The 23,999-nt window shown below is 36.7% G+C and overlaps 1 protein-coding gene across 1 annotated transcript in view; it reads left to right on the top strand.

Annotated features, from left to right (window-relative positions):
- The window catches only part of WASHC4 (WASH complex subunit 4), a gene marked incomplete at its 5' end in the record, with an annotated part of 39,743 nt that overhangs the window by 8,485 nt on the left and 7,259 nt on the right, over positions 1-23,999 (top strand). The window contains 19 exons of the mRNA XM_080363712.1: positions 3,988-4,070; positions 5,120-5,162; positions 5,625-5,728; positions 6,361-6,481; positions 7,982-8,105; positions 8,201-8,328; positions 9,249-9,409; positions 11,123-11,249; positions 12,578-12,703; positions 13,895-14,002; positions 15,650-15,796; positions 15,898-15,977; positions 16,851-16,956; positions 17,774-17,890; positions 18,869-19,037; positions 19,180-19,334; positions 20,823-20,897; positions 21,718-21,822; positions 23,360-23,494. Coding sequence (XP_080219838.1) covers positions 3,988-4,070; positions 5,120-5,162; positions 5,625-5,728; positions 6,361-6,481; positions 7,982-8,105; positions 8,201-8,328; positions 9,249-9,409; positions 11,123-11,249; positions 12,578-12,703; positions 13,895-14,002; positions 15,650-15,796; positions 15,898-15,977; positions 16,851-16,956; positions 17,774-17,890; positions 18,869-19,037; positions 19,180-19,334; positions 20,823-20,897; positions 21,718-21,822; positions 23,360-23,494 — 2,214 coding nt within the window. The remainder of the gene's footprint in view (positions 1-3,987; positions 4,071-5,119; positions 5,163-5,624; positions 5,729-6,360; positions 6,482-7,981; positions 8,106-8,200; positions 8,329-9,248; positions 9,410-11,122; positions 11,250-12,577; positions 12,704-13,894; positions 14,003-15,649; positions 15,797-15,897; positions 15,978-16,850; positions 16,957-17,773; positions 17,891-18,868; positions 19,038-19,179; positions 19,335-20,822; positions 20,898-21,717; positions 21,823-23,359; positions 23,495-23,999) is intronic.

Here is a 23,999-nt window from a genome sequence, read left to right as displayed (position 1 = left end):
GCCGTTAGAAGAAAGCAAAATTAAAACATGTACCTGGAAAAAGTTGCTTGTGTTTCACTCAAACTTTCAGGCAGTAACACTCATTTCTTATACAGTTTGGTTGTTATCAGGGTCCTTTGCATGAAAATAGGATCTGTGTTTCTTCTGAGGATTTCCTGTGCTTTTGGGTTTCAGTCTACTGTAGAATTCTTTGTCCTTCGTATAGCTTAAGTGACTGTCCTGTTCCCAAAACTGTTTCTATTTTTATGCAATATCGCTTGTAATAAAATATGTGTTGAAGCAGAGAATATACAGGAAGCTTCTAGGATGTTTAAACAAATCCTGTTTTAACAAAAGTTAAAGTTCCTACTCTTTCTGTATACTAGCATGGCAGTAGTAATTTACTAAGTCATAACAGGTTGAATGCTATAGGGAGTTGTTTAACAATCTCTTTTACCATGCCCAAGTGCAGTTAGTTGTTGGGATGTGTTGGGTTTTTTTTCCCCATTTGTCAAGGTTTTGATTGCAGGGTGACAATAAAACCGTGGCAGATGTATTGTTAACCTCCTCTCCCTGCCCCTTCCTCCTTCAGCCCCTCCCTCTCCCCCCTTCCAACTAAGGACAGGTGATGGGGAGGGAAAGGACAGAGGGAAGAGAGTTGGAAAAATTAAAAAATGTTTTACTAATGCTACTAATAAGAATAGAGAAAATAATACAAAATATACAAAACCAATCTTGAAAGTCCCAGCAACTGCAGAGCCGGCACCTGAAGTCCTGAATTGGATTCTGCAGCCAACTGGATTCAGTCTGGATGCAGTCTCTCACTAGGCCTCAGTTCACAGGGATGACTAGCAAGGTCCTTTCCTAATGTCAGCCATAAGGAAAAAGGATAAGATCCTCATGATCTCCCACTTTTATATGAAGTATTCACGTGAATGGGATGTTATACTCCGATGGTCAGTTTCTTGGTCACCTGTTTCTTGTTGCCCTCTCGCGAGATGTCCATCCATGCTGATCAATAACTTCGCATTCCATTGCTATGTTTACCAAAACACATATCTGTTTTTCCAGGAAAATGCAGCTAAAATGAAAGCTTTAGCTGACAGGCAAATTCACTAAAAGAGAAACTTGTTTTTAACAAAACCAGGACACCATTTTTCAAACTTTTGGTCTTATCAACTTAGTTTTTGCCTTTATCCTCTTTTTCTTACTGAGCAGAGACCTTTTTCTTACTGAGTCCTAGAGCAGAGTAAGCAGGCCAAAGTCTTAATTGCAGCAACAGACTATTCTAGAGGGATTGTTTAATGTTTCATTTCTAAATGACAATGAGGAAGGCTGTGGAGTATATTTTTCCCAGTCTCTCCAATCTTTTTGCTCTTCATCTACAACATTTTCTAACCAGACTTGTCCTTGCAAGGAGAACCTTTTATAACCTTACGCAAATACTAGGTTGTAGCAGTCCCACTGGAACTGCCCAGAATTCATTCATTCATTCATCTGAATCAGTTTATTATTTAAATCCTGCATTGTAGATGATGATGATTATTATTATTATTTGTTTGTTTCATCAAACAAAAAATAAACCATGTGTTCCCTTGTTACAATTTGAACTCAGTGTGAAAGTATTAGCTTTTTTAATTGTCTCCCAAATGTGCTCCCTACATCTGGTGTGCTTGAGACCAAGGTGCATAGTTAATGGATTTAGATGTATTTTGTAGTACATTAAGTTCTGGGACTTGGGGTAAATATAGACTTGATGGCTCACAGTTCTGTGGTCTGGAAAATTTTGCCATCTCAAATTAATACTGCTATGAAAGGTGAAACTATGGCCGAAGAGAGAGTGTGTGAGCATGGTTATACATGTTTAATGGTATTTGAAAGTCATATAGATGAGGTTCTTAGGGATGTGGTTTAGTGCCAAAGTTAGGTTAAGGTTGGACTCAATGGTCTTGAGAGTCTCTTCCAAACAAAGTGATTCTATGACCTTTTAGTGGGTCTGAAATGGGGCTACTGTACACTTGTGTTTTTTCAGACTTCTTCTCTGTGCCCACCCCCTGCCCCATGAGGGTGGTCTGTTTGCGTAGAAGTTGAGAGTGGGGTGATTGGCTCTCTGGATATCTGTGCGTATTGCAAACCCACTCTGTAGATCAGGTTTATGTTTATTTAGGGAATATATGCTGATATGTATATTTTTAGGGTAAACACTACACAAAAATACAGCGGTATTGCTTGTGAGCTCACTTTGTATGTGTGCTACAATGGCTTGCTGGAAGTTGAGCAACTTGGTAAAGACAGCAGATGGAGGAAGTTGCCCCAAAGAGAAGGTTACTGTGCTAACAGGTGTATATTGCTTTGGGTAAAGCTATGAGGAAAACTTTTTCCTTATAGAGTTTGTTCTTTTTCAATTATTGTGTTCGCCTAAATCCACTCAGTAGTAGGCTGTATTTGTAGACTGGGAAATGCTGTTCTGGTCAATGTTATAAGTGTATCCTCAAGGGCAGTATGAAAATACAAATGAAGATGACAAAAGGGGTGAAATGTTGCTTTCATAAAGCTAATCTCCATGTATTGGTTTATTGGCTCTTCTGAGTTCAGGATCTCTTGATTGACTAGACATGATAGACTCAAATTTGCTATGTCAAAATATTAAAAAACGACCCTATCAAAATAGTGTTGTGAAACACTAGTTAGGTACTCTTGATCCTGCAGAAGATGGTGTATATGAAGAACTGATAAAATTATAATCTCATCTGTATTATGTAGCTGCTAATTTGCATATACTGTTAAATTGGACTATCTCCTGGATGTTTTGAAGTGGCAGCTAATCCCCCTTTCCCAGGACACATCATCTTGATTGTCTACTAATCTTCCTCTAGAATCTGTTGGCTTGTTTCAGCTGCATTTGATAGAGCCCAAAAAGTATAACGAGTAATGATACTTTTATGTTTTGTGAAAACTGGTGACTAATAGGAGGCAGACGCCCAAATAAGATCTAATTTTGATGGAAAGGAAGACAATTCAGCTGTTAGCCAGTCTCCTGGCAGGAACAGCAGGCTGGCTGACTAGCCAGCGTGGGCTGACTGCTATGAAGCCATCTGTGTGCTGACTGACTAGACTCATCACGTGCCGACTTTTCCCTGATGGGATTATACAGTGCATTAATGAACAAATATAATTGCACTTCAGGGAGACTCAGACCCATTAATCCTATTCTTGAAGGAATGCCTCATAAAATCCATTATAGAGATTATGGTAGTCCTTTATGTGGTTGAAGTTGACCTGTTCTTACTCATTTTGTACTATGTAACTGAGCCTAAGTTCTGCTTTAGTCAAACATACTTCTCAAAGACTTTGTTTTGTTTTGAAAGCAGTTCTATGTGGCTAATCACTCTTGCAGTAGGTACAGGCTTCTGTGTTTCTAATTTGAATTCAGCTATCACTGGTTTCCAGAGTGTGACTCTTGAATCCAGTGGGAAAGTGCACAGCCTTTGCTGTTGGGGATAATTTGCTCTGAAGGTACTTGGGTGCAGTTGTCAAATGACTTCTTACTGTCCTTAAAAGTTTTCAGGAGTTCAGTTTATTACAACAAGATATGTCTGTCACCTGCTGTGGTTACTCTTTTTCTATACCTTTTTAAGGAGTCAATATCCACATTAAAATGTGGCCCTGTGTAGCAATTCTGTGAAAGCCATATGCAAATGTGAAGCCATTTCTGTTTTCCTTATTATGCTTTTCTTGCTGTCCACAGTGCATATTGGTCCCTTAATAGTAAAATTTGTACTGGGAGCTAGTGTTCAATAAATTCTCAGCTTAGTCCCAGTTCCTTTTTTGGAGCTGTTAGTTAATAGGATGTTTTCTATCCTGCTGCAGGTCTGTTCACTTGAATTAGATTACAAATGTAGTTGGAGCTTGGGCTGCAAGTTTGGTGGTTTGTGTTTTGAAAGTAATGACAATTTGTGTATGAGAAGGGTCTATACATATATATGCAATTATTTTCTTGTATTTCAGGAGCTGTCTTGCTTTGTTACCCGATGTTATGAAGTGATGGTGAATGTAGTGCATCAGTTGGCTGTTCTTTATACCAGCAACAAGTAATTATTCCCTGAAATGCTATATTGTTTTTATGTAGTTAAACAAATGTATAAAATATTAATGTTCTACCTAAGGCGTGATTGTTTTTGGAACATTGTCTAGACACATGGAGAGTGCTTTGCTGTGCAAGCTTGGACTTCAGAAACCAGTATGAAACTGGATTTATTTTCATTAAAAGCGGTGCTTTTATATAATGAGATACAAGAATTCTATTTTTTACCTTTTTTTGATAGAATTGATGCTTCAGAGGCACTTAGTCATTATGATTAATATATTGTATTATCATTCTTTCAGCCTTGCTCTGTTGGAGAGAGATGTTCCTTCTGTTGACTGATACAATGGATACTGTTAGCTTCAGAAGCTTAAAAATCAGATCACTTTCACAGTCTAATGTTTTAGATATGTAAATCTTAGTGTATATTCTTCACAGAACTACCATGATATTACCAGCTGATGTTGAGCTTAGTAAGAGCTGTTTGGTTTAGCTCCTCTGAAAACTCTGAAGAGTTTAGCTCTGCATATAATTGTTTGGTTTAGCTCTGAATATAACTACAGGTCTCTTGATTCCTTCCTCCCATTCCAGATAGGCTAGCAGAATTCTTGTTAGTTTTATTTGCTGTTTTCTGCAGCACAAAGTAGACTTTCTGTGTGGTGCTGAGTGAACAAGGCTGGATATGTAGCTTAGACATAGCTTGATTAAATGTGTGAAGTGATTTTGTACTTTTGAGCCATAAGGGCGTATATATCAAGACTGCTTGCTCCCAACTGAATTGGGAATTAGTGATATACAGGTGTGCTGAATGCAATCAGTAGTTTAAAGCAGTCACATGCTGTACATTTAAAAATGCAATATTAAATTTGATCACAGTACACATATTTCGCATAGCATATATTTTAAATCAGATTTTGAGAATTTATTTTTTGAAGTTGCTTTGTTAATCAAGAAGAATGTACCCCAAATAACAAGGAACACAATGTGATACAGAATTGATGAATGTGCTCTGTTCTAAGGATTTAAAAAGCATTAAAATATTTATTTTGTTTACAGGAATGCACCTAAAATTATAGAGACGTCTGGAGTTCATTTTCAGGTGAGAATATCTTGATCATTAATCCTGAGAAAAACAGTTAGAAAGTGAATGTCATGTACAGCTTTCAATCTCTAAAGATTTTATTTTGTTAATCAACTTTTTCTGGCCTTTATGAGGAAAGGGCTGGTATCTCCATGTTTGTCATAGTATAGTGTTCTTAGTTGAAAAGTGTTTGCGTGCTCCATTATTGTGTGCAATATGTGCTTATGCGTGTAGACAATTTTGAAAATCCTACCTTTAGTGTCAAATTTGATCAGTGAACTTTAGGCCGTTCCTGCACATGAACTAATGTTTTTTGTGTCACTGTAAGGAATACTAAATCTTTAAGCTATCAAATCAAGAAATCTCCAATTTAACTCTCTAGCTAATGTCTTGTTGGCTGATACCTGAAATTTTACTTGCCAGGCATGACTGTAGTAAACTTTTCAGTAACTACAGTCCTTTTCTTTCTGTTCTAAACAGGCAATGTATGAGCATCTGGGAGAGCTGCTCACAGTCTTAATCACTCTTGATGAAATAATTGACAATCATGCCACTCTCAAAGATCACTGGACTATGTATAAGAGGTGTGTCTCTTAAGGTGTGAAACATACTCCCACAACATAAAAGAAGCATATGTGTGTCTTTTGGTTCCAAGAAAGTCAGTCTGGGAACATGGATTTTGATAGCGCCAAGAGTTTTCCAAAGGTTTTGATGAAGGTTCAGGGCTGAGCTCCCACTTTGTCATTCTAACAGCACTAGTAAGTTTTTAAAGTGCTGAATGCTACATTTACAGTATGTGATAAGCATCTTGACAGGCAGATATATAAAATATATTCAATAAGAAATCTAATTTTGCAAAGAACCAATCTAAGACTATCCCTATCCATATCAACCATGGGGATGGGCATACAGATTTAAGAACACTGTCTTAAGTAAAAGCTGAAGGGTCAACAATTATAAAGATAGTTACATTAGTGGAATAACTACTCTGTTTCATTGAAAACCTGAATAAATTGCAGTTATTCAAATGCAAATAGCTTATACAGACCTAGTGGTTTTTTATTCTTCTTCTTTTTTTTTAAAAAAAACTTTGGGGTTGCTGCTGGACACAGATGTGGGCAATTAAAATCTGTTATCAGTATAGTACAGGATAAGATAAAACTGTTTCGTGTTTTAATTGTGTTGTATGTATGTGTTCCACACCTAATCCTTGCAGGCTGCTAAAATCCGTCCATCACAACCCTTCTAAGTTTGGGATTCAAGAAGATAAACTGAAGCCATTTGAAAAGCTGCTGTTAAAACTGGAATGCCAGCTGCTTGATGGAATGATATTTCAGGTAGTAAAATTGATGTTCCCTGGTATGATAGGAGAAACTATTACGTCAAAGTGACACTCTTTTAGAATGGTTTGCTTGTTTTTTATTTTGTTTTGTTCCGGATACAGTGATGTGTGGATTTAACTCTCTCATCTGTGGATTGGGGAAAACAAAAAAACAAACAAAAACACCACAGCAGCAACAACAACAAAGCAAAAACCACATGCTCTGTTGTAAGATCCTTACTTGCATTTCTCATTTCTTTGCTAGAACTATGCTAGGCTTTGAATGGTAGCAGTGGATGCTTACTGTTTTGCAGAATTAAAGCAATGCAGACAACTTGGTATTAGAACTTTGTTAGCAGGGAGTCTGTCTTTCACCAGAAATTTCAATAGTGGTCAGGCTTAGGTCCACTTTATTTTAGCTGCAACTTGAAGTCTCCACAGTAATCTTTAACATATGTTAAGTGTGACCTCTTGTTATATCTTAAACATGCAAGTGTACAGGTGGATAAGAAGTATTATTACTTTTTCAAAACAGTTAGCCTCAATGTCTTCATCCAAAAAGCTATCTTTTTTAGAAAAGTGTGTATTTGAGACACTGAAATAAGATGTTGTGGTATAGTGGGCAGAGGACAGCATTGCCGAATCTGGTCACAGCAGAGTCAGTTGAACAGGCCTATTGCTCCGTTCTTATTTTTACATCCTAAATGACATAGGAAAGAAGGTTTTGTTCTGTAAAAGCCTCTGAAAGGGAAACTGTAGATAAATAATTAAGCATAATGTGACTTATTCTTTCAGAGGACATTGCTAGCAGCTGTCCATTTTTCATCTTTTCATTTTTCATCCATTTCTCTAATATTGCATTAGTACAAAGACTTCATTATACATTTGAGACATCAGTAGGATTTGTCTGGTATTCATTCAGGAAGTTTCCCCTCTGTCTTGCAAACGCCCCTTCCTAACAAAAATACATTAAAGATATTCTTAAATACAGTTCCATTAAAGACTTTTCTAATATCTTTAGAAAATCTGAAATGTGTTTCTATTTTTTTGGCTGTTTTGTGGGCTTTGGTAATTTTTTTTTAAACCGCCACCAGTGATGTGGGGTTTTATGCTACAAGTTCATGAATCACATCTTGCAAGTGGCTTGCATGATAATCTTGTCTAGTTAACAGATAGTTTGTAATGTATTCTAACTTAATAATGCAAATACGCATCTAGTTTTGTATCACTAGCATGTCAAGTGGTTTCTTTAAAAATGTCCCTTAAGAGAAATATGAAGTAAATAAAATGTGGGGTTTTTTTGAATGTTGGGTATAAGAGAGGTTTTTATTTTTTTTCTTATAGTAAATAATTTACACATAGTTAAAAATCTATGTGTTGTGGAGTCTAGGACTAACTTTAGGTTATTCTTAAATCAGTGCCCTCTTGGAGTATTCTTCTCTAGCAAAATCAGTGTTCTTTTAAGATCCAAAATTCATGGCTTTATCGTTATGCTTTTTTTCTCCTTTTTACTTAGGCTGCTATAGAGCAACAATTTGATTCAGTAAATGGTGGAGTGTTGGTGTCGAAGAACAGCACGTTTGCTGAAGAATTTGCTCATACACTTCGCACAGCTTTTGCAAATGTTGAAGCCAAACTTGGTAATGCAAGCTCATGTTTCTCCTGCCAGTTTCAATGTTTCTAAAATAGTTTGTATTATGTGGAAGTAGACTTCAAAACCGGTGTCTTTCTGCAGGTGAACCTTCAGAAATCGACCAGAGAGATAAATATGTGGGCATCTGTGGCCTCTTTGTACTGCACTTTCAGATTTTTCGGACCATAGACAAGAAATTTTACAAGTCATTGTTGGATGTCTGTAAAAAGGTGAATGCTTTAGTATTTTGTCAATAATAAAGAGGGGAAAAAATCTTCAGTAATGAAGTAGGTAATTTTCGTAGTAGTGTGGCACAGCACAGACTTGGGACAAGAAAGAATGCACAATTTACCAAAACAAGTCAGAAAGCAAAATTAAGATTTTTCTACTTTTTATAACTTCCTCCCCTACTGCTCCATTTTCTTTTAAAGATGGTCTAAAACCTGTGCACTTACTTAGCAGCAAGGTAAGATAACTTGAAATCACAATTAAAATGTTTCCTCTCAAGATTAATGAAGCAGTGAGGACAAAAAATGTTTTGAGCTACCCTCTTTCCCTGAAAATAAGACAGGATCTTATATAAATTTTTGATCCAAAACATATTACTTTTTTTACATGTATGGCTCCCTGGACACTATTTAAATTGACTTTTTAAATGAGCTGCAACTAGGGCTTATTTTTTGAATAGGGCTTATATTTTGAGCATCCTCAAAAGTTCTGAAAAATCATGCTAGGGCTTATTTTGGGGGTAGGTCTTATTCTGGAAGAAAGAGAGTATTAGTACTGTGAGACTGAATAAATGCTTTGGGTTTTGACCTTGTCTATTTTGAAAGACCTGTAAGTACAAAAGTGACTGGGGAATTTTCATATCAAGTGGAATTATAAATTCTCTAATACCATTTAGAATCACCGAGAGTGGTAATAACTTTGTGTGTGCTGTCCATAATGGATTATAGGTGAGAAACCTGTTTTAACATGAACCTAATAACTTTGTAGAAACTAGTTATGCAGAAGTAAATGGAATTGCATGTTATGCTTCAAAAGAGGCAAAAGGAACATAAATGGTGGCATAGTATTTGATGCAATTACTGATATTTATTGCTACTTTGTGGTATTCCTCTCCCTTTTTTTCCTTTCCCCCTACTCCTAGGTACCAGCCATCACGTTAACTGCTAACATTATCTGGTTTGCTGACAACTTCCTGATTCAGAAGATACCAGCTGCTGCCAAACTTCTGGACAAGAAAAATATTCATACAATTAAAATGCAAAGGGAGAACTTTCTACAGCAGAAGGCACAATCACTTACCAAGTATGCTTCCTAAGTATTGCTTCATGCTGCTGTTTGCCAAATAGTTTATAAACACGGGGGTTTCTTCATTCAGTGTAGTAGCATGTGCTGGTGTTAATGAACTTTTCCATTTCACCACAGCAATGTGTGTGTATTAGCATTGCTGAAAAGGTGTTAGTCAAAACTAAGCTTTCAGGAAAATGTGTGTTATGTCACCAAAATAACAATGTTCCTGGCCATTCTAAATATTTGATTGTTTCAGTTACTTCTGTTTCCATACTTTCAACTGTATTTATGGGGGTAATTCACTAGTAGGGTTATAGAGGAATTTTTTTCTGCTTGGTGATGATACATTTCTTTGCAAGCATTTATTTCTTCATGACTGTTTTAATTGCTGATTTAATCATCTTTGAAATTTTCTGTATTTGAAAAGACTTCTTTTGTACTGTGCATGTAGTTTGCAAGTCACTTTCTTCTCTAAGTTCTTTCTAAAATATATTTAAAGATGAATTGGAATTCTTTTTTAGTTGTCGGTCTTATGAACAAGTGTGCTGCACTGTGTAGGGAGATAATAGGGCTAAGATTTCTGTCTGTGTTGCAGACCAAAACCAGAAGGTGGAAAACGAGGTCTGTGAAATAGAAGTAAAAACTTATATTTTGCAGGTTGTCTTCCAACCCTATATGCAAGCTGGCAGAACTGGGTTGGAGAGGAGGTGGGAGGGGGCGAAAACAGCTCCATGTCTATGTGGTCTTCTGGCAGATTATTTTCACTACCACCCTATTTCTGTTTCTATCCATCTCTTGCTGGTCATGTCCTACATACACAGGAAGAGTCAAGAGCTCTGACTCAGTTCTTTCCTGGGCTTTAATTCCTGGATGGATCCTCATTGCTCTGCTGCTTTGCTTTTGGTTTTGGGCAGTGATACAAGTCATGTCTTGCGGCTCTTAAGATTAAGAAAAGGCTGAAAAAGATCTGGGTATTTGTGGACATTTTTGAGGATATTGTAATAGAATGCAGATTTTTTGCATCTGCTGATTTGAATTCTGCCAGTAACAACTTCTTCCTTTTTCACAAGTTCTTGTATTGCCTTTGAAGAGTACTCATATTTAAGGCCAGTTATCAAAGTGTAGGTTTTTTTATATTGTAATCAATGACCTGCATGGATTCCTGCTATAACTTCTACAACATGTAGTATTGCAGAGTCACAATTCTGTAGCATGGAATAAATGGCAGTCTTAAAAGTGAACTGTATTGAAACATTTAACTACAACTAGTGTAATCCAAACATATTAACTTCTGGAGAATTATGTTATTTAAGAGCAGTCCAGTTTGTCATATATAAAAATTCAAAAGTTCAAACTTGGAGGAAAAAAATTAATGTAACTGTCAGACTGCTTGGTTAGTGTTTGAAAGCATTTTCTAGCAGTCGTATTTACTTCTTTAATTTAAAGAAGTGTAGTATATGTACTAAGAGGGCCATTTGTTCTCTGGAAAGGTAGATAATTTTGACTTTTTGGGGTATGTTTGTGCAGATATAATTGACAGACTAATCCTTACCAGTACAGAATTAAAATGTGAGTATGAGGTTCTGATACTTTTGGGAATGAAGAGTTATTACTTTGGGGACTGAAGGTTTAACATATTTTCCTTGGAAGAATTTAAGCTTTGGAAAGAGAAAAGAAAATCCTCATACTGTTCTTATTTGAAGTGAGTAACATTGTTTCCTTTTCCAGAGATATGCAGTCATATTATGTTTTTGTGAGCTCGTGGATGACAAAAATGGAATCTCTCTTGTCAAAGGAGCAACGCACAGATAAGTTTGCAGAAGATCTTTCGAACCGCTGCAATGTCTTCATCCAGGTGTGCAGTCTTTTAATGTGGTGATACAGCAAATGATGCAGCAAACTGATGTTTTGGTGCAAATTATTGAATATAAAAACAAATCACAGAGGTTTTGTGATCATCAGTGTGCTATTTTACAATGTGGGATTTCTTCTAAAACTTCAAATACTCAGCAGATACTCTTTTAAGTAAATCTGTAAAAGGTACTTCCGTAAGGCATGTGGGGAAAGGAAATCTGCCTAATTATTCGGTGGCTAAAATGTTGACTTTTTCTCTTGACTTATGAAATCAAGAAAGCTTATTTCCCTATAGTAAAGGTTTTGGTTTTTTTTTACCTTTTGAGTCAGTCGTAAGGTACATAAGTTGGACTGAACCAGTGTCTAATTTAGTTTTATTTAGCACAATACATACTTCAAGTAAAGGTTTTGTGTTGTTTCATTGTGCTTTGCCTAGTGATGGTACTTTGCAAGAATCTTAACTACGTTCTGAGGCAGCTGATTTGCTTTTGGCCTACTAACAGCATGTAGTCTTAGTGTAAGACGCATCTTATTTCTGAATTTATTTTTTGCTGGTTTTGATATGTATCTATCTGCCTGAAGGAAAACCGATGAGAACTGGTGTGTTCTAGAAGCATGATCCTGAATCTTCCATATTAAAGACGTACATGTACAAGGATGTGTAGTTTTTATATTGCAGTTATTTGCAGTGCACTTAAGTAAATTTTGCTCTGGAACAAACTGAGTTTCCTAGACCATTTGCTGTCTTTTCCTAGTCTCTTTTTTATTGTTACTGCTTTTCCTTTGAAATAAGTTGAATAACTTTTTTGTCATGCTGTATGCAATCAACATTGTATTTAAAAACTTAGCATGTGTTGATTTGGAAATGATTGCTTATTCACTATGAGATGGACAGGTCTATTTAGACAGCATAGAACTGTGTAAGTACTGTCAGTGTATTTATTTCACAGAACCTGGAATTTTTAGTTTGTTTTTCTGATAAGCTGTTTTGGGGAGGGATGGGAGTTGTTTGATGGGTTGGTTTACTGTAGGTCTGAAATTATTAGACCTTTGAGGCTGTGCAGTTAATTCACTGACCTGTGGTTAATTTGAATGGCTCTGGAAGAGGTCAATGATTAGATGATCTAATGACTCATAGGCAGTTTCATAATGTCTGCCCAATAAAAGGGTCTCCTTCAGCTTTGGGATTTTAGGCTAGTGTATTAGATGGAGTGGTAGGTACTCTGTGAAGAGGCAAAATTTAGTTCTGTCATATATGAAACAAAACAGAGGACTTATTTGACTGCTATGTTCTGAATATTTTTTCGCCTTTACTCATTTTATTTTTAGGGTTTTCTTTATGCATATAGTCTTAGCACCATCATTAAAACTACAATGAATCTCTACATGTCAATGCAAAAACCTATGACCAAAACCTCGGTGAAAGCTCTATGCAGACTTGTAGAACTTCTGAAGGTAAGTCACTGGATGAAAACTTTTAATTTCAGTATTAACCTCCCTCCCCACTCCACCTCAAAGAAGGGAAAAACAAACCCAAAACAAAACAAACAACAACAAAAAACCACCAACACCACTACAAAACCAAAACAAAAAAAGGACAACACAAAAAAAACCCCAAACAAATAAAACAACAAACAAAAACCTCAACTAAGTGGGGGCATGTTTTTGCATGGCTTGTTGTTCACAACTGGATTTGGTTAGAGAACAGGAGATTTGGGAGACTAGAACTGTTTTACTTAACTTCTACCTGACTTCCTTAGTTGGTGTCACAGAATGATTGAGGTTGGAAGGAACCTCTCGAGGTCATCTGGTCCAACCTCCACCTGCTCAAGCAGGGCCACCTAGAGTCAGTTGTCTGTGTCCATATGACTTTTGAATCTTCAAGGATGGAGACTCCATGACCTCTCTGGGCAATCAGCCTGTGCCATTGCTTGGTCACCCTCATAGTAAGATAGTGATATTCAGAGGGAACTTCCTGTGCTTCAGTTTGTGCCCACAGCTTCTGGTTCTGTCACTGGGCACCTCTGAAAAGAGCCTGGCTCTGTCTTTTTGCACTTTCCCTTCAGGTTTTTATATACATTGATAAGATTTCCCCTCAACAAACCTTCTCTTCTCCAGGCTGAACAGTCCCAGTTCTCTCAGCCATTGCTCATATATGAGATGCTCCAGTCCCTTTATCATCTTTGTGACCCTTGTCTGGACTCTCTTCAATATGTTCATGTCGGTCTTGCACTGAGAAGCCCAGAACTGGACTTTATACTCCAGGTGTGGCCTCACCAGTGCTGAGTAGAGGGGAAGAGTCACTTCCCTTGACCTGCCAGCAACACTATGTCTAAAGCAGCCATCAGCCTTCTTTGCAGCAAAGGCACACTGGTGGCTCATGTCCAACTTGGTGTCCACCAGGACCCACAGGTCCTTTTCTGCCGAGCTGTTTTCCAGCTGGATGGCTCCCAGTATATGTAGACTCCTGAATGATTTGATTTTTCTCAGTTTCTGAGGGTTGTTTGCAACTGCTACTAAAAGTACATTACAAAGTGGAAAGGATCTGTATTTGCAGTGTGGATGAGTCCACCAGCATAATGCCGAATTCTAATGGCAACAGTCTTGGTAACTGCGTGAACTGTTGTGTTTTGGCTTTGACTTCAGGCAATAGAGCACATGTTTTACCGAAGAAGTATGGTTGTGGCAGATTCTGTGACGCACATCGCTCAGCATCTGCAATATCAAGCTCTTCACTCTATTTCAATAGCCAAGGTATGTAATCCAAGTTCTAATAATTAATCTTCCCAGCTAAGTGTTTAAAAAACATCTTAATTTTTTATTTCCTACTTTTGCAAAGTGTAGCATTGCTTTATCATAATGGACAGATATATAAGTTTTCTAGTAGGTCAGAGCTTTACCCTAGAAACTATACAGCATAGATGGCTATTTTTGATCAAGGACAGGTCTTTTCTTCCTCTAAACTACTGCATCTCTTGTCTGTTCCTCTGCTGTTCTTTTTAGTTTTTATTTCTAGTGATTGTCCTGAACTGACCTTTTCTTATGTCTTTTCTGAAGCACATTCTTCAAGCAATCTGTTATACATCTAAGCAAACAGGCTGTAACTTTTAAAAATCTTTATCTGCTTAGCAAAATAACAGGGTTTAATACATGATGGCTTATGGGAATCTAGTATGGGCATAAATTCACTATTTTGCAGCTATTTTTTTTTCTTTGATTAGATCATACTGACATAAATGGCTTACAATTTTAACAGTAAACTTTTGTATTTTGGAAGCTCGTTTGATGTATTTGAAATTTGCCTGTAATCTGAAATTGTATATGTGGCATCTCCATATATTTCAGCATAAGCAAAAAAAAAAAAAACTTCTAAAAAGCTGATACATATGTTTATATGTATCAGGAGTGTGTGTATATATATGTGTGTGTGTATATATATATATGTATTTATATATATATATATCAGGAGTAGCATGAACTGAAGAAGTCTTCAAACGGTTCACATATAAGTAGATAACTTTCATAACCTTTTCAAATGATATGTGTAATTACATTACAAATTATTTCTAAATGCATAGAAATTTGCTGAGACTTGTCTGTTGAATGGATATAAAAGGGAACACATCTGTGAACAATTCTTGATACTTCAACTACTGCTCAGAAAACATGTAAAACACTAATGCTAGTAGATACATTAGTACTAATCTTTTATTATCTGCTCTACTTTGTTTTGAAGTGGTGTAAAGTCTAAGGCATATACCTAACACAGCTTTAGTATGTAAAGTTTGGAGCTTTGCAATGAACATATTAGAATCAGAAGTGGTTTTCTTCAAGTCTTTCAGAAAACTGTACCTCTTCCGAGTTATGCTGCTACTTGCAAATACATCTGTGAATTCAACTTCAAAGCCAGAAGACTTGCTTCCCCTCATTTGTTCATGCAAATGTTTTTGCACTTAATCTTTCTGATAAATTTGAATTTATAGAAAATTGCAAGTTATCATTGTCTACTGTGTTTATACATCTGTTGGCTGTTCAGCTGTAAACTGGATTTTGTTACCAACAACAGGGAGCCACTGATTAAAAATAATTTAAAAAATAAATTACGTGTACCTTAGAACTAAAATTGGCATGCACTCACATGCAGCTTGCACAGTATTTGTATAGTGTGTGTTCTGACCCATGTTCATGCTGAACTGCACATATTCCAAGTGTATAGATAGGTTAATACCACTGAATTGACAAAACCAGTCTGGATTCAGTTAGCTCTGTTCACAAAACATATTTTGTTTGCAGAAATACTGAATTTATGGCAAGTCCGTAAGCTTTAGGAAGTAGAGGTAAGCTATTGCTTTTGGGCTTAAGTAACATTTCTCTGAATTTCTTTTTCTTTCTGTCATCAAGAAAAGAGTAATTTCTGATAAAAAGTACAGTGAGCAACGCCTGGATGTCCTCTCTGCTTTGGTGTTGGCTGAGAACACCCTCAATGGGCCAAGTACAAAACAGAGGCGACTGATTGTTTCCCTTGCACTGAGCGTGGGAACACAGATGGTAAGTGCCATGACTGTTCCAGACCTTTGCTTGTTTGGTGTAACATCTTATGAATAAGTACAGTCCTTTTTCCTTTTTTTTTTTTTCTTTCATTTGCACAGAAAACTTTTAAAGACGAAGAACTCATTCCCCTTCAGTTAGTTTTGAAAAAACTGGACTTGATCAGTGAACTTATAGAGCGGTAAGCGGTGGCATGTGTTACATAGAAGGCTGTGTAGTGTGTCACTGGGGGAACTGGATTCTTCACTGTGCAAATTGCAATATCTGGTAGCTGCGTGCTGGTGGTGATTTTTGCATGTATTGTAGACTAGGGGTGGACAGAAAGAATTCCAGAGCTAAGCCTGAAGCTCGCAGGTCTTCAGGCAAGTCATATTTTTACCTAGCTGTTGCCAATTAAGTAATCTGTTTCTCTGATGGTTTAGAAATTCTGTCAGTTTCTTCCTCTTAACCCAAACCCCAAAGCTACGGGTTAATACCAATCTGTTTGGTAGATGAGGTTGTTAGTTCACACGTGACACCATGCTTTACCGTTGCTGGATTTTCAGTGCACACTCAGGTTATATCATGTTGGCCACCTGAGAGCCAGGTGCATATCTGGGTTTCACACATACTTTATGGAGAGAGACAAACACTTCCAGTGCATGACTCATGGTATAAATTCCTGGGATAAGTGTTGTACACAGTTTATATCAGGAAAGGTCTGTTTCTCTTTTTTTGACTTATAGGAGAAATTTAGAATATATGTTTGACCTCTAGGCTACTACTTGCATGCAATAAGAAAATATTTAAAATTTTGCTGTAATCTAAGGTTTAATTCTTAAGATTGAGTAAACCTTTTTTCTAAAATGCACCTTGTATGTATAAATGAAAGAAATAAAGTTCTTGATTAAATAACTTTCTTTTGAAGGAGAATACACCTGGAACGTTAAATTAAAAATGTAAAATTTAAGTTTTAAAAGCAGTTGGTTTTAGTTGAAACACACTAAAATGGTTATCACTGTTAGAAGAATGGCTTCTTCCAATTCTGTGTCTAATAAGTAACCTTGTATTCTAGAGTTCGAGCACAATGTGACTGCTGTTTCTTATACTGGCATCGAGCAGTCTTTCCAATCTATTTAGATGACGTGTATGAAAATGCAGTTGATTCTGCTAGGCTACACGTAAGTAATAATGTTAGTAACTTAGTTTAACAAGCTGCTGTAGTGGGAGGGATACAGAGGGGGAGATGGTAAAGCTTACACTGAAACCATTAAGGAAAAGGCTGGGGGTGTATGGAGGGAAGTAAAACCCAGACAGGAGTTACTACCAAGTTAGAAATTTCTTCTCAATGTAGAGGATATAAAAGCAATCTTTGTTCTAAATCTGATTAGAGGATATCTGTTAGATTGCTCTAAAAATCTGTTGTTGACTCAGGATCTCTGTGTTTGTCTATCCCTCTCATCATTCATTCTAATTTGAAATGAACACCTTTTGCTAGACTTGAACACTAAAAGCTTTCATTCCACATTGTGATTATCTAATTCTAGAGCACATATCATTGTGTTCAGTGATGCTGTGTGGGATACTTGTCCTGTAGCTTTTTCTACTCCTCATCTCTCCTCCCCTCTATGAAGTATCAAGTTATTTGCTGCAGAAGCGAATCATGCTTTGGCTTGCTAATCCTGATAAAAGTCAATCATCTGTTCCAGTATTGTGCATGCCATAGTCAATTACAGAACTAAAATGATTATAGTGCAGATAATTTCAGATGAAATAGCTAATAATTATGACCTTTTGGCAAACTCATTAGTAGCAACTAGATACTTCAGATGAACACGTTAAGGACAGGAAACTTCAGTAGGGCTTATGAAGTCTATTTTTAATAGAAATGGGAAGACTCTAGTGATTTTGATTTGTTTGTTAGCTTTGAACACTCTTTGAGATGCTGTTGACATGTCTGTCAATCTGTTTGGTAAGCATAATAGTTTCTTTTTTCAGTATATGTTTAGTGCACTACGGGACTGTGTACCTGCTATGATGCATGCAAGACACTTGGAGTCTTACGAGGTGCTTCTGGAATGCTATGACAAAGAAATCATGGAAGTGCTCAATGAGGTAGTTTGTTGTGAATGGAAATTAGAAGCAAGGCTATGCTTGGAATATCTTATAGGGCAGTATCAATTGTACCAAACCTGATATGATCTATAAAAGAGACCTATATAACAGAGAGACCTTTGAGATTGGTGTGAAGTATTTTAATAAATAAGAAAGTGTTCCCTGAGGATTTGGGTCATTTGAGACCTATTAATAGTATCTGTGTTGGCTGGGAACAGGAAAATAATGCACTCCAAATTATTTAAATTGGCAAAACCTCAGTTACAGATTTGACTATGCAGACAGAGGAGTGCTTTTTGTCAGATTAGCTTCTGGTTGTATGAATGCCTAAAATAAGTACTGCTGCTCTTAGTATGTATGTATAGTGCTTAGTAATGAAGGCTCTGTAAATGTAGGTGGCTTCTTTAGTCAGTTATTATCTAAAATTATGAAGGATTCTTGACAGAGAGAAAATGTGAATCCAGATTTCCCAAGTTCTACATTTTAACCTTTGAACCACTCTTTGTTTGACTAGTTCAAACCCAAACATTATGTATTCTGCAGAAAATTAGGCCATGTTGCTTATTGCCAGACTCTCCCTCACTGAGTTAGGTCTTACTATTATCTAGGTAGATAGCCCTAAGCCTCGTTCACCTTAAGATAAGAAGTGAGAATACTGAAGTTTAAATTGTGTTAAACTCCTATGTGGAAGTTCTAATTATGTGCAGAATGGCATTAGGTGGCTAAACCCTAGACCTTTTCAGCTGTGGAGCTTTTTCTTGCTATCGTGTACTAAAGCAAGAACACAGGCATTAAGTATCCTTCTGGTTCCCAAGTATTGATTTGCTTTGACTTGTGTGACCCTGCCAAAATAAGCCTGTCTTCACTAGTTTAATGAGTCTTTCATGTATCTCCGAAGAGAGGTGTTAGTTTTGCTAACAAAGCATCGTAACTGGACACCGAACATGACTTTTTTTTTTTTAAAACTTCCCTGAATAGCACTTGCTGGACAAATTATGTAAAGAGATAGAAAAGGACCTGCGCTTATCAGTTCATACACACCTAAAGCTGGATGACAGAAACCCCTTCAGAGTTGGTATGAAGGATCTAGCTCACTTCTTCTTTCTGAACCCAATACGTTTTTTCAATCGATTCATTGACATAAAAGGTGAGGAGGTAAAAGTTTTCTTGATACCATTTCTTTCATCTCTGTTACACTTTGGCTTAGTATATCTTTTAATTTTTTTTTTCTGTGCTTCTCTAACTAGATGGGCAGCATCATTTTAGTTCATCCTTTTATGTGTTTACAGCTTATGTAACCCACTATTTGGACAAGACCTTCTACAACTTAACAACTGTAGCTCTTCATGACTGGGCCACCTACAGTGAAATGAGAAACCTAGCAACTCAGCGCTATGGTTTAAGTATGACTGAAGCACATCTTCCCAGCCAGACTCTGGAACAGGTACAGTGCCTGCAGGATACAAATATAATTTGTTCTGTTACATTGTATTACTTGCTAGCTATTCAAAGGACTGAGTTGTTGAAATGAAAGTACCCAAGAGCAGTGAACTGTTTGGAAAAAGTGGCCTTTAACTTCTTGTTGACTTCTGAGACACGACCTTTACCTACCTTTTGAGGTAACACTGATACAGTTTAATTTCATGTTGGACTTGTGTGGTATCATTTATTTTTTAACGTAAGATTTATTAAAATCAGGGATACAAAGTCAGGGAATGCCTTCTCAAAAATTCAGTATCAGCAATTTGGCAAGCAATATATCTGGAATACAACTGTCACAAGTCTGGAACGACATTTGAATGGTGGGTCTCTTCTCTGGTTTATTGCTTGCTTCTCAGCAGGATCTGCTTAGTCATCATCACTGTTTCACAGGCTGGACATGGAGGACATTTGTACTTAGCTTAATAGAAGAGTGACGGAGAGCCTCCTAGAAAGCACTAAACATGGTTACACATAAAGCTGTAGTTTCATCAAGTTAGTGGTGAAGGTATTCATTGTTACATGGTTGATGCAAAAGGAAGGCAACTTGCATGTTTCTGAAGACTTCATTTCAGGAGTTTTAGTGTCTTGGATATTTTTGGCAGTTAGCTTCATTCCCCCTTTTAGGTTAGCACATTGGTGAAAGGCATTAGAAATGCAGCCTCTTTTTTCTGTTGTTCACGATGGCTTTGTCTTCCTAAGTTGAAAGAGGGCATAGAGCTAAGAACTCTAGCTGCTTCTTGGTATGAAAGTCCTGAGGATTAGTTTTTGTTTCTGGCCTTGGCTTTGTATTACAATATTTGGCTATCACATTGTTATAAAGAATTAAACCATTTAACAATGTTGGTTTAATAATATTCATTCTGGTATTAGCTTTACCTCAAACAAAGATACTCCACACTCCCTTCTCCCCCAGCCCTGATAATCTATACACTCAGTTGTGCCAAGGAGTTTAAATAACATCCTCTCTATGCACGATGATACTAAAGGGACCCTTTCAAGCAAAGCAATTGTAAAACCTAGAAATATAAAACTTCAGTGTTCTAGTCAGGTTGGGCAAAAGCAGCTAGTTGCTTGTGTCCCTGTAGAAATCTATGTGTCTATAGAAAGCTCTAAGGCAAGATTCCATTTTATAGAATCAGAGAACAGCCAAATTTTTAATTCAGGCTTGTGCAGCAGACTGGAGGATTCCTTACTTTAAGGGGAAGCTGGAAAAAACAGGCAGAAGTATAAGTTTTAAAATGTGAGCTGAGCTGCTTTTTTTTCCTCTGAGCATTATCTTACAGACACTGAACAAGAATTGTTCATTTTGCAAAGTGGAAACATTGCTTTGTAAAATGCTTTCAAGTATCTACAGCAATAGTTTTTGTGCACCTTAGTGGTTAGACATGCCAGTAGTTCTTCAAGATTTTTTTTTATTATTTGTAATTCTCAGTAGATAATATTGTTTCAGGGTCTGGATGTTTTGGAAATCATGAGAAATATTCATGTGTTTGTATCCCGCTACCTCTACAATCTGAATAATCAGGTAAGGTATATTCCGTGCTCTTTCCTGGATTTGGCTCTGATTTGAAGGGATTGACAAGTGCAGAGTAGTATATGTATAAGAAAAACCCACACTGAACATTATAATAACAAGCTATAAAACAGCTATTGCTGCTCTAGAAAAATGTCTTTGGGGATGCCGTAGACAGGTCTCAGAGAATGTTCTCTAAGCATATTCTGAGTATGGTGTGCCAGCAGGATCACTCAATGTCAAATATTCCACTGTTGCTAGAAGGCGGCAAGGATAATTGGCTGCTATATAAGGATGTACTAAGTACCCTTTTTTCAAGTTGAAAAATCTTATGTCTGAAAATGGGTTATTAGAGAGATGGAGCAGTGAATGACATGGAGAACATGTGCAGGGAACAACCCTTTGTGGTTTCTCACAATGTGGGAACAAGGAGCCCACTATGAAAATAAGCGGCTTCCTTAAAGAGAAGGAAGTACTTTTTCTCATAGCACACAATTCAGTGGTGGAACTCAGTGCCATGGTATGTAGTGGGGCCAAAAGTACAAACAGGTGCTGAAAGAGTTTAATCCGATTAATGTAGGATATAGCCTCAATAAATATGAGAGTTTTGGTGCAACATCCACCTTGGATTTGTTTAGTCTCTGCTTTGCAGAAACTGGAAGAACCTAACAGATAAAGTTTATTGTATGCAGACCCTATTTCCCTGATTCTTTCCCTAACCACCAGTTATTAGCTGCTCTCAGAAATAGGGTATGGGCTACCTAGATTGATAACTTATCACGGAGTCAGTTTGGGGTAAATAACTTCTTTTTTCTCCCACCTTGCCTCCCAGATCTTCATTGAAAGAACAAGTAATAACAAGCACTTGAACACCATCAATATCCGACACATTGCTAATTCGATTCGAACTCATGGAACAGGAATCATGAACACAACAGTGAGTATTTTTTTGCACTGTTGTTGGGTATTTTTTTAATAGTGCACCAGAGCCTCCAAACTCTTGCATCTCCTAATGGTTTATTTAGTTTTGCAGTTTTCATAATGCAACAATAATGTTCTTTATTAATAAAACAAACCAGTTCTAAGAGAGATCCATATCAGAATATCTCTTGGGACTTATACTACTTCCAGTTGTTACATGGAAGTTAATGAAGAGATCTAAACCCACATCAAACAAGATACAGATATTCTACTGGGACTCTGAATTTCAATAAAGATAAATAATACTTATCAAAGTAGCACAGCAGAATATTTTAATTTCTAAGTTGCCTGCATAAATTAACATGCTCTAAGTTTCTGCTTATTCCCACTTAACTGCAGCAAAAGTATCTGTCTAATAAAAGAAATTCTGAAGTAATGCAGTGTTAACGTTTTAAGTAGATCTTATAATTGTTAAACTTAAGAAAAATCAGCTTTTCAGCTTGTAAAATAAAAGCTACAGATCTCTGATAATGTATTGGAAGACTGATTTCATACTGCAACACTTCTAGTGATGTCTGTAGTATAGGTGGCCATTTTTAGCAGTCAAAGGCGTTTACTTCTTTGCAAGGTAAACAAGGGCACTTCGTGTGGTTTGCCTCCTGCAGCAGGAATCTGTCACTGTGGTTCTTGGGTTTGGATATGATGCCAAAGGCACTTTTGGGTTGGTGCTTTCCAATCTGCTGCTCAGGGTTGTTTTCTAATTACTTGCTACTTTATTTTTCCTGTTCTCCTGGCCCTGTCAACCAAAAAAAAAAAAATAAACCCAAACAAAACACAAAAAACCCTACATGAACTTGATGAAATATGAACCCACTCTCAAGTCATTACTTTAAAAGTGGAAATTATTAGAAAAATAAGGTTTTCATGATTTCTTGCGCTATTGAAAATAACTTCCCTTGCACTATTCTTCTGAGAATGGGAACTTCAGTCACTCAAAAAAAATGTTGTTACTCATGTTATTTCCTAGTGATGTAGATTTTTTTCACTTCTAATTGTGAATAGAGTTGTTTTTGCAGATATGAGAAGTAATTGAGATGTGCAGGACGTGTGCTTCTGTCTCATGGGAGGGTGTTTTAGCAAACTTTGAGGAAGTGAAAAAGTATGTGAGGAGGTTATGCAGATTCCACAACTTGACTGAGGAAGTTGAGATTGTTTGCCCTTTTCAACTTGAAATATTTGTATTGCATCAAAAGGACAGTTAGAGGATCTTCCAGACATTAACTAATGGCTGCGTAGGGCAGGTCATCCAACTGAAATAGCTAACTTGTCCCTTGGTCCCTGTTTCCTTCCTGGAAGAGAGTAGGCCTTCCACGAGAAGGGTTTTCTTTATTCTTTTAAACCAATGAAATTAAAAAGTTAAGCTGAGAATAAGAAATTGAAGTAAACTGAATAGAAAGTTCCATATAAATACAAGTTACTGAGGAATCTACTGAATACAGATTGCTAAATGTACTTTTTACTTTGTTAACCTTCTTGATTTGACATTTTTCTAGGTAAACTTCACTTACCAGTTTTTAAGGAAAAAGTTTTATATTTTTAGCCAATTCATGTATGATGAACATATCAAATCCAGGCTTATCAAAGACATCAGATTCTTCAGGGAAGTCAAGGATCAAAATGATCACAAGGTAGAGTAATTTTTGAAGGATTGATAGTAACTTGTCTGAAAGAAGTATTATTTCCATGTGACTGAAGGTGCACCAAACCACAACATTCTTATTATTTAAATGTGCCTCTCCAGATGAAGTGACAGCTTCTGTTCTAACAAAATGCAGTGTTTTCAGGATGTCTTTGTTTTATTCTGGCTGTTCTGTATGGAGTTGGCTAAAATTGTGTCAATGACCTGAAAACGATGATTCGATTCAGTCATAGTCTGTTGGAGGTTCTAAATCATGCTTGGGAATTGTTATCAGTTTTGAATAATAAGATTATTCAAATTGAATCCAAAATGCTGTAAACATGTAATTTGGGAACTAGGGTCTGATTTTTTCATGCTGGAAAATTGATTTCTCAAGAATGTGAGAGACAATATATTTAGTAAGATAGACAGCCAACTTCTTTGTATGTCAAGTGCTTATTTCTTTTAGGAATAATTTCCAGTTAACAGTAACAGTTCTATTTCACTTCTCAGCT

This window comes from Nesoenas mayeri, assembly GCF_963082525.1.
Source record: "Nesoenas mayeri genome assembly, chromosome: 1".
Classification (NCBI taxonomy): Eukaryota; Metazoa; Chordata; class Aves; order Columbiformes; family Columbidae; genus Nesoenas; species Nesoenas mayeri.
The sequence above is the reverse complement of the archived record's forward strand: the minus strand, read 5'-3'. Positions and strand labels throughout refer to the sequence as shown.